We start from the raw sequence: 13,975 nt of genomic DNA, 5'->3' as shown, positions 1-13,975 counted from the left end.
AACACAGTAGGCACAGTTTAGAAGGTAAGTGAGAGGCATTGTGGGTATGAGGTTTTATAAATCACACACTGTGGAAGAAGCTGGGGAAGGGAGAGTCTGGGTCACCAGGTGCCACCATGTCACTAGGAGACCGCCTAGGAAACAGAAAACCTGGGAACAGTGAGCTGCCTGCCCAGCAGTGTGCTGTTTGAGGTCAGGGGCTAGCCCTGGAATTTTCTTTTTTATTTCACGGGTGCCCAAGGACAGGGCAGGGCGTCCTTAGAGTCTTTCTGTATCGTCTTGCCTGCCCTGTAACTTGCTCTTCCACTTCCTCTGCCTTCTCAGGTTTAAAATCCAAATGTATTTCATAGAGTTAAGAAACCAATTGTTCACCCCTGATAAATCCCTTTTCTCATCCCTCTGTTTTAGCAGTAACTCAGAGACTGAGATTGACTTTATTGACATAAGTGGAACACTGATATGCAAAGATTGAAGACAGACAGGATGTGATGACACACACCTTTAATCCCAGCACTCAGGATACAGAGGCAGGAGGGATCTCTTGTGAGTTTGAAGCCATCTACATAGTGAGTTCCGGGACAGCCAGACCCAAACAAGCAAACAAATGAACAAACAAACAGCAATAACAGCAACAAATTGTGAACAAGCAAGATGGAAGGCAGTCCAGGGAGAATTGTTACATCATAGGACAGTCTAGGGGGAATTGTTACATCATAGGACAGTCTAGGGGGAATTGTTACATCATAGGACAGTCTAGGGGGAATTGTTACATCCCAGGATAGTCTAGGGGGAATTGTTACATCCCAGGACAGTCTAGAGGGAATTGTTACATCCCAGGACAGTCTAGAGGGAATTGTTACATCATAGGACAGTCTAGGGGGAATTGTTACATCATAGGACAGTCTAGGGGGAATTGTTACATCATAGGACAGTCTAGGGGGAATTATTACATCCCAGGACAGTCTAGAGGGAATTGTTACATCATAGGACAATCTACGGAAATTGTTACATCCCAGGACAGTCCATGGGGGATTGTTATATCCTAGGACAGTCCAGGGGGAATTGTTACATCATAGGACAGTCTGGGGGGAATTGTTAATCCCAGGACAATCTAGGGGGAATTGTTACATCATAGGACAGTCTGGGGGGAATTGTTACATCCTAGGACAGTCTAGGGGAAATTGTTACATCATAGGACAGTCTAGGGGAAATTGTTACATCATAGGACAGTCTAGGGGGAATTGTTACATCCCAGGACAGTCTAGGGGGAATTGTTACATCCCAGGATAGTCTAGGGGGGATTGTTACATCATAGGACAGTCTAGGGGGAATTGTTACATCATAGGACAGTCTAGAGGAAATTGTTACATCCCAGGACAGTCCATGGGGGATTGTTACATCCTAGGACAGTCCAGGGGGCATTGTTACATCATAGGACAGTCTAGGGGGAATTGTTACATCCCAGGACAGTCTAGGGGGAATTGTTACATCCTAGGACAGTCCAGGGGGAGTTGTTACATCATAGGACAGTCTAGGGGGAATTGTTACATCCCAGGACAGTCCAGGGGGAATTGTTATATCATAGGACAGTCCAGGGGGAATTGTTACATCATAGGACAGTCCAGGGGGAATTGTTACATCATAGGACAGTCCAGGGGGAATTGTTACATCCCAGGACAGTCCAGGGGGAATTGTTACATCCCAGGACAGTCCAGGGGGAATTGTTACATCCCTGAACAGTCTAGGGGGAATTGTTACATCCCAGGACAGTCTAGGGGGAATTGTTACATCCCAGGACAGTCTAGGGGGAATTGTTATATCATAGGACAGTCTAGGGGGAATTGTTACATCCCAGGACAGTCTAGAGGGAATTGTTACATCATAGGACAGTCCAGGGGGAATTGTTACATCCTAGGACAGTCTGGGGGCATTGTTCCATCATAGGCATGTAAATGACTGTCAGGCCTCCTTGTGTTCTCTTAACAGAAAATAAAAACCTCCTCAGGATTTGAGTAGCCTGTAGAAAGAGGCCTGTTTAATGCAGCCAGCATGTAGCCAGTCCCCTCCACTGAAAATGTAATTGAGAAACCACTGTGCTGGTTAGCGTCCCCTCCACTGAAGACATAATTGAGAAAACATTGTGCTGTTCGACATTTCAAGAGTTAAACAGCTTGTAATCAAATAAATCAAATTCTTTCTGCCTTTCTCTTCTCCTCAACTCAGACAAGACAGTACAGTTCTGGATATGCAATCAAATGTGGTTTGTTAGCTGCTTGGCTAGTTTAATGGGAAGGAATTGACATTAAATTAGGTCCATTTGCCATCAGTCTTGATAATTTGTAAGAGAGAGTAGAGAAGACACTGATGAAATTCACAGATGAGTGAATGGAGGTCCCAGCAGGAAAGAATGAGAGATTAACTTTAAGGGTCCTAGGGAGACTGGAAATGGGCAGGAAGTAAGAATCAGCGTGGAAAAATGTCTATAGTTCATCTGGGAAAGAAGTCCAGGCTGAATGGCTGATAATCAAGAGAAAGAAAGCCACTGGGGACAGTGCCTAGAAAATCAGATATTACAGATGGCTGCCAAGGTTTTGTGTAGTGATAATCCTAAATGTCTGTATGTTCTCGGTCTGGGAGTGTCCTTCCACGGCTCATGTCGGATGTGCTTGATTGAAAATGAGATGCAGAGATGAAGTGAGGATATTAAGTTATAATAGGAGACTCCAGAGAGCGTTTCATGGACCCAGGTGGTTGTTAATTGTCTAGCATACTTAAACTTTTCCTCTGAGCAGGCCAATTTTTCATAGCCCAATCCTTCTCTTATTTTTGACGATTTAGCAACTTCAGAACTATCCATAATGCCAACAGAAGAAAGCTTTTCTTTCACCTATGGTGAAAAGCCAACGGTTTGGCTTTTCTTTCACCTATGGTGATCTGTCTTCTTAGAGGAGATGGAGTTACAGGTGGTTGTGAGCCTTTCTATTTGATGCTGGGAACTAAATAGCAGCAATGTTTTGTTTGTTTTGGTTTGGACTTTTGTGTGTGTGTGTGTGTGTGTGTGTGTTTGTTGTTTGTTTTTGTTTGTTTATTTTTGTTTTGCAGCAATGTTTGTACCCTCTGATACATCTCTAACTGTTCAATACTATCATTTTGGAAAGGTTATTTGTCACACACACACACACACACACACACACACACACACACACAATTTACTTATTCCTAACAGAGACTAAGGGACTCTTGTCATGGAGTATCACTTTTGGTCTTTAAGTTATAAACTGTTTATGGATCTGTTTGCCTTGTTCATTAATGTACGTTATCATTTATTGTCTCCCAGAACTTACTGCCACCTTTTGTGTAAAAGTAACTGATAAATTAATTTCTAAAGTCCCACTGTGATGCTGGACTCATCTCAAAGATAACTGTGTAGACAGTGAGAATGATCATGGTCATGGAAAAGGGCCGTGAGGGTTCTGTTGTATAGCAATTTATCTGCTCCCACAATCAAGAAGTAAAACAGACAAGAGAGCTACTAGTGTCTAGAGGAAACAGCAAAGATGGACTAAACATAAAACAATCATCGCCAAGATATTATTGCAGAATTCTTCAGGGCATGTGCATGAAAATAAAGCTTGAATATTCAAGTATCCCATGCATCCTTATTCCTCACCTTCAAGGATAACAAAGAGAGAGAGGGCCTGGCTAGCTTAGTGGAGCAACATTTGTCTGGCATCTGTGAGGTCTTGGGTTCAATCCCTAGTACTGCAAAAAAAAGTCTGGGAAGGGACTATATGTAAAACTCGTCTCCACATCTGATCAGAATAGCCATTATAATTCTGCATAACTATATCCAATCATGTAACCAGAAGGGAAATACTTATTTAGAAAACATTTGTCTGCATAATTAACAGAAATAACCAAATTATGTTTAATCAACTACCAATACATCATGGTCTCTCAAATGCAAACTTAAACTTCTCTTCAGTTCTCGTTTTCATTCCATTCATGCTGTTCAGATTACTAGTTACAGAGTATTTTGTTAGTTTTGTAATTCCTACATTGTCATTTTTCTATCTCATAAACTGATGGGTGAAAAGGTTGTGTTGTAAACGGACAAGTCCTAGACTGTTTGAGCTCTTACAGAATAACCCACTATGTATGTGATGGTATGCTCAGAGTTCCATTTACTTGGGGTCGACAGAATGAAGATGAGGAGTTCCTGGGCTGGTGACAGCTCAGTCTGTCTGCAGGCACTATGTTCCAAGGTTGAGAAGCCCCAGACTGTGAGAGTTACTGAGTTGTCTGAACTGTAAAGTGCATTACAAGAGTCCCAATGAATGTTCTGTTCTTTCGTACTCTGTGGAGATTTGGTCTCTTAATTTACATATTCACAGGTACTCTGGTTATTGCCTTAGAAACTGCCTGAGAACATTAACATGAACAGACTCGGTTCCTCCTGCTGCACCTGATCATTCACAGAGAGGTCACAGCCCTCTGTGGACCATGTGCTTTTATCTCCACATGCCCAGCCCAAGCTGTTTTTCCTCCAACACAGACATCTGGAAGCACACTAACAAGGAGGCGATGCAATTACTTGCATTTGGTTAGCTAAGTGGTTAATTGCAGATTCTGAGTTAAGATTCAATGTACTAGAAAATTTTAAATCATTGTGGTTTATCATGGCAAAATCTGGATCATAGCTACTTTCCAAATGTAAATTATATTACTTTCCACCCTGCTCTGATCTCTGATGCGGGAGAGGTACAGTTCAAAAGAGTGTCTACTTACCTGAAAAGTAGATGCTAAAGAATACTTAACAGGGAGCTATACTTTCTCCTGCCAAGAATCTGTCATTTCTAAATGTCTTTAATAGATGCTCCTGGCACATTAGCCTACACCAGTGGCCATACCTGTAGACGCTGTCTCTTGTTCTTCTGTCTTGCTGGCCCCCAGTCCTGCCCCGTGAATGTAACTTTGTGCCACTCTGACAAATGTTCTTTAGAAGATGTTGAAAAGCCCTTAGACTCCACTCAGGAATCCCATCTACAACTTGCTTTAAATTAAAGAAGAGCGCGGGACAAGAGAAACCAAAAGGAAAGAAGAGGCCTCACTGTCTGGTGAGTCCCTGGCATTTTGTTATTTCGGCATGATGAAATTCATTCACAGTTGCTGTGTGAATTCATTTTCTTTGTAATGTTTATATGTTGTTTTCTATGTAATGTTTATATATGTTGCTATTTTTGTTTGTTTTTTTCAGCCCCCTCAGCTGAATTTTGCTGCTTTTACATGAACTTTTCTTTCTGGTCCTTCTTGGTCCTCTAAGCTCAGGCTTCTAGCACCTTACATATGCACATGTACGCACAAACACACTTGTACACACACACACAAAAGAATCAAACAAATGAATAAATAAATAAATAAATAAATAAGAATTTATCCTATTTCCCATATAGTACAAATACTTTAAAATAGTTTAACTTCATTTCTTCCTTTAATGATCTCTCTATGGTCTTTATTTTTAAAATAAGGGGTTTTTTTTGGTTCTAAAATAGTTAAAATCCTCTAAGGCTTTATAATCGATGCTTATCGTCAGGCAGTACCAATTCTCAATTTCTACACTATTGCTCTTGTTCCTCTGTTGCTCCTTGTTCATGTCTGTATTTTCTTTCTTCTGTCTGTTGTTACTCATTTTCCTTCAGCCTGGAGACCTTTACCTCCTCAGTATTGTCACTGTCTACCAGAAGTCAGAGAGGCGTGAGATCCCCTGAACTGATATGATGGGTGGTTGGAGCGCCCGTGTGGGTGCTGGGAACTGGACTCAGGTCCTTCACAAGAGCAACAAGTGCTCTTAACTGCCGAGCCATCTCTCCATCCTCAACTTGCTTTCTCTCATTCCTGTTTTAATACCTGGCAGAATTGTTTTCTGTGTCACCCATGTCAGATGGTATAAACTCTAGAAGATGTTTTCTTCCAGAAAGGATTTACTTTTATGTTTAGCCATACGGCTGGATGGGAGCCACATTTCTTGAAGCCCAACTGAGGTTGAACAGATGTAAGGCTGAGGTTTATGTAGGTGTTGTAAACACCTAGTCTAAGGGTAAAAGTGCTCTCCACGCAGGTATGAGGCCCTAGTTCAAATCCCTAGCAACTGTGTAAAAAGCTGGGCACACCTTCAAGTGTGCCTATGACTCCAATACTATGCAAGGTAGAGACAGGAGGGTTGCTGTGGTTACTGCCTGCTAGCCTGGCTCCAAATTCAATGAGAAACCTTCTCTCAAAAGAAAAGGTGGAGAGTGACAGAGAAAGTACAGATGTTTCCCTCTGGCCTCGGCACGCACAATAGGCCGTGTGCACCTGCACAGACAGCTGAGCACACGTTGCACACTCCCATGTATGCACAGTTTTTTAAGGCCCAGCCTATTCCTGTTTCAGTCTTCCCTTTAGGATGTAGCCCTTTGAGACTCCCAATGAAAAGCCTATATGTGATTCCTAGGCCTGTTTCTCTTGGCAGGCTCTGAACTCTGGTGTTGTCGTCCTAGCCCTGATGCTTGCAGAAGTTTAGCTCAAGCTCTTGGCCTCTCAGTTCTTTATCTTGCAGAGTTTCACCTGCACTCGGCTGAGCCGGTGCCTTAACAGCAACCAAAGGCTGGTGGGCAAGCCCACGTTTGCCTTCTCTGCACTCTTAGCCACACAAGGACTTTAGTAACTCCCAGTGCCTTGACTAGATTAGAAGGAAAACTATTCTATCCTTTAGTGGTTGTTAGCAGGACAGATATTATGCTATAAGCTAAGGAGCTGGGAGCCTAGAATTTAAATTTTAAGAAATACTTACAATAAGTCACAGTAGCCTTTCTAATTCCCCTGACCAGAGATATTTCTGAGTTTTTGAAATTCTCCAATTTCGTGATTGATGCTCATGCCAGGTCCTTAGCTGTGAAGTCTTAGCACCTCACACCCCTATCCCTTCTCCAAGTCCCAGGTCTCTCCTTCCTTCCATATCCCAGCATTTGGTTGCATCTGTTTGCTTCTTTATTTCTGCTGGGCTGGGAATGGGACCTCTGCTGTCTTTTCCTTGTTGTCCACAGTGCCTACCACAGCCCTTGCCAGATGGAGGGGTCTTCCATGGGAGAGTATTTATGAAGAACTTGTGCTCATTACATTCTCTCTAATAGTAGTTTGAAACTAGAATAATTTCCCTCTTTGACATTACCCCATGTTTTAGCACACTCAGAGTCTGTGGGTAGCACGCACTCAGTCAGTCCTCCAGGGGAGCTTTGGTGTCCACTGAGTACAGGAATGAGAGACACTAATGTCAAAGTGCAAGGTGGGGAGGAGACATTGATTGTGTGAACACTGTTAAAAGTTCTGAGCTGAATAAAGCAGCCCAGGGAGAAAACCGGAAGTATGCCCTACTCTGTTGAGGTGGGACGTGTCCAAGCCAGGGCTCTGGTTCTAACTCCAGTGCATTCTCGTCTGTACCTGGTGTTCCTTCTGTTGGGCTGGTTGAATGCCTGGATGGAGAAAGCATGGGCCGTATTCACATTTTTGCCATCTTAATCTGAAGTTAAAATTAGATCCCTGATGTCTGAATTCCATTAACCGTATAGTGTATTTTTTTTAATTTGAAGTAAAAATGTATTTAAGTTAATGACTCCACTTACTGACAGGCATCTGGTTCTCTTTCAGACTCATGTGCACCTTCTTGTTCAAACTGGTCTTGCCAGTGACAAGCCGCCAGAACAGAACTCCTCCCCTAAGTTTGTTTTTGTCCCACAAACCTGCCTTCGAATGTGTAAAAGATGGAAATAAAGAATTCTGGTCTTTATTCTCTCAAATGACCCATTTCAACCATGTAACTGCTCGCCTCTGGGCCTTTCCTGCCTGCCTTAAAGTATAACAGAGTCTCAATTTTTAAACTTTTCTTAGTTCCAATTTTAGAAGGAAAAAAAAAGTACCAGTAACAGAGGAACAGCTTGATCTTCAACAGATGGCAATGATAAAGTGTAGAAAATTTAACAATGTTTCAGGAAGAAACTAAACTAGAAAGCACCCCTTCAAAGGCAGTCTGGGTTTCACCTGAAGGCTTTCTCTATCTTGAGGTAAGGACTTGAGAAGGAACATGTCAGAAGACTTGAGTTCACCGACAGTAAAACTAGCAGAAAATTTAAAAAGAAATCAAGTTTGAAAAAGAATTACTGTACATCCAAGGAAGCAGAACAAGGTGCTTCCTGGGGAGATACATCAGACAGTAAAAGCAGATCCTGAGATGGCCCACGCATCCCCGTTAGCAAACACTGGCTGAAGCACATATTATAAATATGTTCAAGGACTTACGGGAAAATAAATACTCAGGAAATGAACATGTGGACATTTCAGCCAAGAAAAATCCAAATAGAACCTTCAGGGCTGAGAAAGCACGGTCTGTGAATGGAAAGTGTGCAGAGTGAGCGTGACTGCCATTGGAAGAGACAACAGAAGAACCAAAGAGCTGGGAGGTGGAGTCGCAGAAATTACCCAGGTTGAAGCTGGAGACTGGAAATAAAAGTAGAATGGACTTGAAGTGTTCAGTACTGGTAAATTCCCAGTGAATTAATTCAACAGTGGGGAAAAAAATAATCTTAAAACTGCTGGCTTCTAAATGGTTAATCTGTACAGTTTCCTGCAGGGCTGAGGGGGGAAGCAGCTGAGAGGGTTAATGTTGACTGTCAGGTGGCAGGGTCTAGAGTCATCTAGGAGACAAAGCTGTGCACATGCTTTGAGGGTGTTCTTGGACTAGGTTAACTGGAGTGGAAAGACCCACAGCGAATGTGGCCCCGAGTCCCAGACTGACTAGAAGGGAGAAAGCCAATGGAACACAGCTTCTTGGCTGCAGATGCAGTGTCCCCAGCTCCCTCCAGCCCTGTCTGCAAACCATCCACACTATGGTGCATTATACTCTTGGACGCGGACCTCTCTCTCTCTCTCCTTCGTTAAGTGCCTGGTGTCGGGGACTTTGTCATAATACTGAGAAGAGAAGCTGGCACGCCACCTGACCTCACGGGTTTTGATATTGGCTGTCGTAAGCCATCTCTCTCGTGTGGCCACGTGTCTAAGCTTTCTTTCCTTCGTTTCTCTTACTCAATCCCTGCTGGTGTGTTTTGCTTCTGTGTGCTGTATTTAGGAACTAGTTATGAGATGGGAGTTGTTTTCTGACAGTGGACTATAGGAAGTACGTGGGTTGGGTCATCATGGAAGGTTCTGTCCTTCTGTGGTTTGCCTTTGGTACATTTTCCTATTGTCCACTACAACTGCAATGTTCAGAGTCTTGCTATTTCCAATCCTAATGAGTCAAATTAATTTTTCAAGCATAAATCTTAAGAGATAGTGAGTATAAAATATTCATTATGTTTAAAATAAGCTTATTTTAATCATTGATGTCCCTAAACACTCAGTTCTGTTTCTTGGCTTAAACTCTACAGGTGTTTCACCAAAACCAGCAGTCCCCTTCCTGTGGTCCCAGTGATAGCCTCTTATCCCCAGGATGGTCTGGAAATGAAACCTCTCAGTGCCGTGAAGGTACCTGTGTGTCCAGCTTCCGCAGTTCCTGCCCATGGCCAGGTACCCGAGGAATGCCTCACAGACAGTGTGGCACCAACACCCACCCAGCACACTTGCTGCCGGGACAACATAAGTGACATCAATTCTGATTCCACAGAAGACACAGCAGAGTTCAACAGAGGTACGGGGAGACATTTTCCTCCTTCTGATTCTAGAGTCCAGTGGGCTGAAGCTGTATCAGGAAAGCCGTACCTCTGGTCGGCTCACAGTACACTTAGAAGACTGGGTGTGAATGCTAGGGACTTGAAGAAAAGATAAAGATGGAGAAGAGATTCTTGGAACTTCTCTGTTATTGTACCCTTCAGCACAGCATGTCTTCCATCTAAATACTAACCAGAGCTGACCCTGCTTAACTTCTGAAATCAAATGAGATCCAGCACACTCAGAGTGGAATAGCAGTAGATGGCTCAGGTTGCTAATCCCATTGCATTGTGGGAAGTTATCCAAACAGGTGTGCACTCATTAGTACCAGAACGGAGGATTTGCTGGGCTGATGTATGGGCCCCGCGTTTCTTTGAGCTGCCTGTAGGAACTATAAACTTTATGTAAGATGCTTTCTTAGGGGCTCTAAGTTATTTTAAACCCAAATGGCTTGTATAATAACTCATGAGAATTTGGGTTTTTAAATGTACTTTCATCCTCAGATTCAAACCAAACCTAAGCAGGACTTACTTTTGTATGTGTGTGTGTGTGTTTTTTTTTTATTATTCAACATCCTGTTTTCAGAAACAGCTGTTTATTAATCTGTTTATTAGAAGCCAGTTTATTAATCTGCAATGTACCCAAATCTCCCTATTTTTCAGGAGACAGAAGTGGTCATTCTGAAGCAGAGGACAAAGTTTTCAGTTGGAATCCTCTTATTTTGCCACCTGTCTTGGAGGACTGTGGTGAGAAGACAGCGTGGTCTCCCCCTGACCCCCCTCTTGACGGGCTGTCAGTGGTCCTTCAGCAAGCCCAAGAGACCTGAGAGGAATGGGAGCAGGACTCTGCATGTTCCCACTGCAGGCCAGGAGTTGCACCACACAGGCCTGGGGACACACTGTGTGAAGGACATTAATTCAAATCAGAGAAAACCATTATTTATTTTTTTGTAGTAGTAATGTCATGAATGTATCGTAAAATGTGTGCCCTTTTATATTATTTATGCCTTCCATTTTCCCTTTTCCATTTCTTCCCTCCCCTGAATAGGAACACCCTCCTCCCCCCATTTTTTTTTTAACAGAGTTTTTCAATCATCTGGAGAGCACGGGATCATTCTGTGTCTTCCAGGGCCTTCGGTGGCAGTAGGAACTTGTGCTGGGTTCTGTCTTCTGGCCTATTCAGTTGTGGAGAGGAGGATTTCCCCAGCCACTTCACATTTGTCACCAGTCATTGCTAGATGGAAAACTATCACTTCTCCCATGTCATCAGACGTTCTGGGAACATTTAGAAACCAACCATAGTTGTGATCATGTGTTTATCATAGCAAACCCAGTTGACAAATTTTATGAATGCCTTCCAGAAAAACACTAATACTGACTTATTTTCTCTCTGTGCCTGGGTACAAGCGATGATCATCCTTCTAGGTATCAAATCAGCCAGTGTTGTTGTGAACATGGACGCTTGTAAAGTCTGTTTGGATTATTGTATTATGTAGCCAGGGAACCAGATTCAGAAAGAAAATTAATGCCCTCATGGTCCACTGCTTTCTTTTAATTTACAAAATGGTCGTCATGTGGTCTTCCCACTACTCGCAAGGGCATATAATACAAAGATGAGGCTTTTAAAGTGAGAGTTTGGAGAGAAAGCTGTTACATGCCTCAAGAAAGAGGAGGGCTAAAGGGACCTCTAAGTGAACCTCTTTCCTCTGTCCCAGAGTGCTCGTGGTGTTATACTACTTGAAGACTGACGTCTTTGTCACTTCCAACGTGGACAGTGTCCTGGAGGATCTGAGTGCGCATGTGTGAGTCAGCCTTCTGCCACTGTAGCAAAATTCCTGAGCGGATTGTCTTATAAGGACACGGGGGTCTCTTGGCTCCCGGTTTTAGTTCCAGTTTGTGATCTGTGATCGAGTAGACCTGTCACTTTGGGCCTGTGTTGAGGGAGCAGGTCCTGGCGGGGATGCATGGCAGAGGGAAACAGCTTATACCATAAACTAGAAGGAGAAGAGGAGCAGAGCATGCCGCAGTGATCTGAAGACCCACACTCCTCCCTGTTCAAGAGCCTACCGCCTCCGGAGCATGTGGTCATGGGACTCAGACCTTGAACACAGAGATAGATAAAAACAGTATCCAAGCTGCAGCAGAATGACAGGAAAGGCTTAGTTTGAAGAAAGAGTTTGTGGTCACTTTCTGACAGTTTTTTCTGGTCACCATCATTATGAACAGTCACTCAGGCTTCGGTCAGCAGGGTCCATGCAGTCAGTTACTATTCTCTGTGTGACAAGGACATTGCAGCTGCCTTTGGAAGGCTTTTCCTTTCGAATGTGTGAAATAGAAACCCCAGGTGCTACAAATGCATTTCAATAACTTGAACCAAGCCCTGATGGATCACAGATCTGCTTTTGAATGTTGTATCCCTTAAGGGGGGGAAACAAAGTTATTCTCTTTATGTGGAATCATACAATTCCAGGATACGTTTTGTTTTCGTTTTCCACAAATTGCAGTGGAAGAGAATAAGATACTGTACTAATCAACCCTCTTTACATTTGTCAGTATTTCCTTACATATGTCTGTATCTTTTATAAATAGAACTGTTTGTGGGAATGTGTTGTTTCAGCAGGGGCCACTACCCAAGAGTTCCTTCTGTAGAATGCAGTAAATAGAATTCCATAGCTGGGTAGCGGGGTGCTGTAGAAGTGAGTTCTATGATCCTGGGGTTCATGGCCACAGTATAAGAGATCCACAGTTTTGAAAGTGGTTTGTAGCCTTACATCTTGACTTGGTAAATGACAGTGTAGAGGCCTACTGTGTGCTTTGCCAGTTAAGTTGGAACAAACCTATCTCGGAGCAGGGGTTTAAGAAAACAGGAAGCAAATGTCTGTGGGCAGTCAGTTGTTCCCTGTGACTCACGAAACAGGTATGTTGGCATGAGCCTTAGGTCAGAACTGCTTTTAAAGATTGAATTTGACATGGGGTTTGCCCATGAGGAAGATGAAATTCCTTTACCTTTAGGGCAATCTCATTGTGGACTGCTTTATTTATGATTAGTAACGCTGTTTTAAGTGTTAACCCTTTTATTGTATTTTATTTATAAAAAATGGCTTTATATATTGAGATATATAAATATAAATATAAATCTATATAATTGCCTTTATATTTAGGAGTTTGAGATCTCCTTAGTGTGAGTTTCTGTGAACTTTGGTGCCCTGCACAGTCACCAGAAATGGTCCTAGCAAGCATCACTTCACCAGGAATCAAGAGGACATAGGAAAGTGTGTGTGTGTGTGTTAGGGGCAGGGGGGGCTGTCACCAGTCATTCCTAGATGGAATGGCACACGTTTGTGATTGATTATTAAGTTCCCTGTTTGTTACTATTATCTCTCCATAACAGATAGGGTAGGCATGGAATTCCCAGCTCCCGAGTGAGCTAGAGCCTGCACTGGAGCCCAGGTTACCTGACCCATTACCCATGCCCCATTTACCTGCTTTCTGGAAGTGTGGTTCCCTCTCCATGGAACCGGTCTAGAACATGTGCTGTTTGTCCACCCCTGCTGCAAACTTTCTCCGTGAGACTCCAGCTGCAGCTGGTGGGGCTTCTCTCTGTCCACCCTCATCCCAGACTGGCAGAACTCTTTACCAAGTATTTTGTCTTCAGGAATCTCTCTTTGATAGCCCTACTGTTGCCCTCTCCCCTCCAACTCCTAACCCCTTTCCTAACCCATGAAGGTTTGACCTTCAACTGACTCACTGACCATGAGTTTTGGGCGAATCTTTGTTTAGCATTAAACTCCCCTAGTCCTAGTAAGTCATGTCACTCTTCCCTGGTTGTGTTCACCAATTATGTGACTGGCTCTGGTGACAGGTGCTGTACAGGGTACAGGTTAATTTCGTTACTCTAGACCATCGAGGTGTCAATCGCTTCTCGCTGGGTTCTCTTTGTACAGTTGTTATTCCAGGCTGATCACGTCACGTCTCTGCGTCAGCCCCGGCACTACCAAGAGACTGTTTGGAACCGTCCTTTGCCTGTACTGCTCGCTCTTACAGCATTGACCCTGAGATGCATGTTTTGTACTATATTGAAAAAAAAATGTTTTATTTTCCTTACGGTTGTGCTGTTATGTGTGAAATTGTACATACTCTAAGTGGTGTAGTTTTGACAGGTTTTATTTGGTTGACATGATTTTATATTAAAAGAGAATGCTGCTTTCACACACATAGTCGCCTGTGATAAGGGATAC

General features: G+C 43.2%; 1 protein-coding gene across 4 annotated transcripts in view; it reads left to right on the top strand.

Annotated features, from left to right (window-relative positions):
- Cdon (cell adhesion associated, oncogene regulated) overlaps positions 1–13,946 on the top strand; it is an 89,724-nt gene extending 75,778 nt beyond the window's left edge. For 2 of the 4 annotated variants that reach the window (XM_052188718.1, XM_052188719.1), the window contains exons 19-20: positions 9,459–9,718; positions 10,401–13,946. In XM_052188718.1, coding sequence (XP_052044678.1) covers positions 9,459–9,718; positions 10,401–10,564 — 424 coding nt within the window. In that variant the 3' untranslated portion in view covers positions 10,565–13,946. Of the gene's footprint in view, positions 1–5,002; positions 5,124–7,686; positions 9,333–9,458; positions 9,719–10,400 lie in introns of those variants that run through there. The other 2 variants (XR_007978868.1, XM_052188720.1) reach the window with 2 other exon arrangements.
- Positions 13,947–13,975: the final 29 nt, after the last annotated feature.

Source organism: Apodemus sylvaticus, chromosome 7 (genome assembly GCF_947179515.1).
Source record: "Apodemus sylvaticus chromosome 7, mApoSyl1.1, whole genome shotgun sequence".
NCBI lineage: Eukaryota > Metazoa > Chordata > Mammalia > Rodentia > Muridae > Apodemus > Apodemus sylvaticus.
This window is presented reverse-complemented; position numbering and strand designations above follow the sequence as displayed.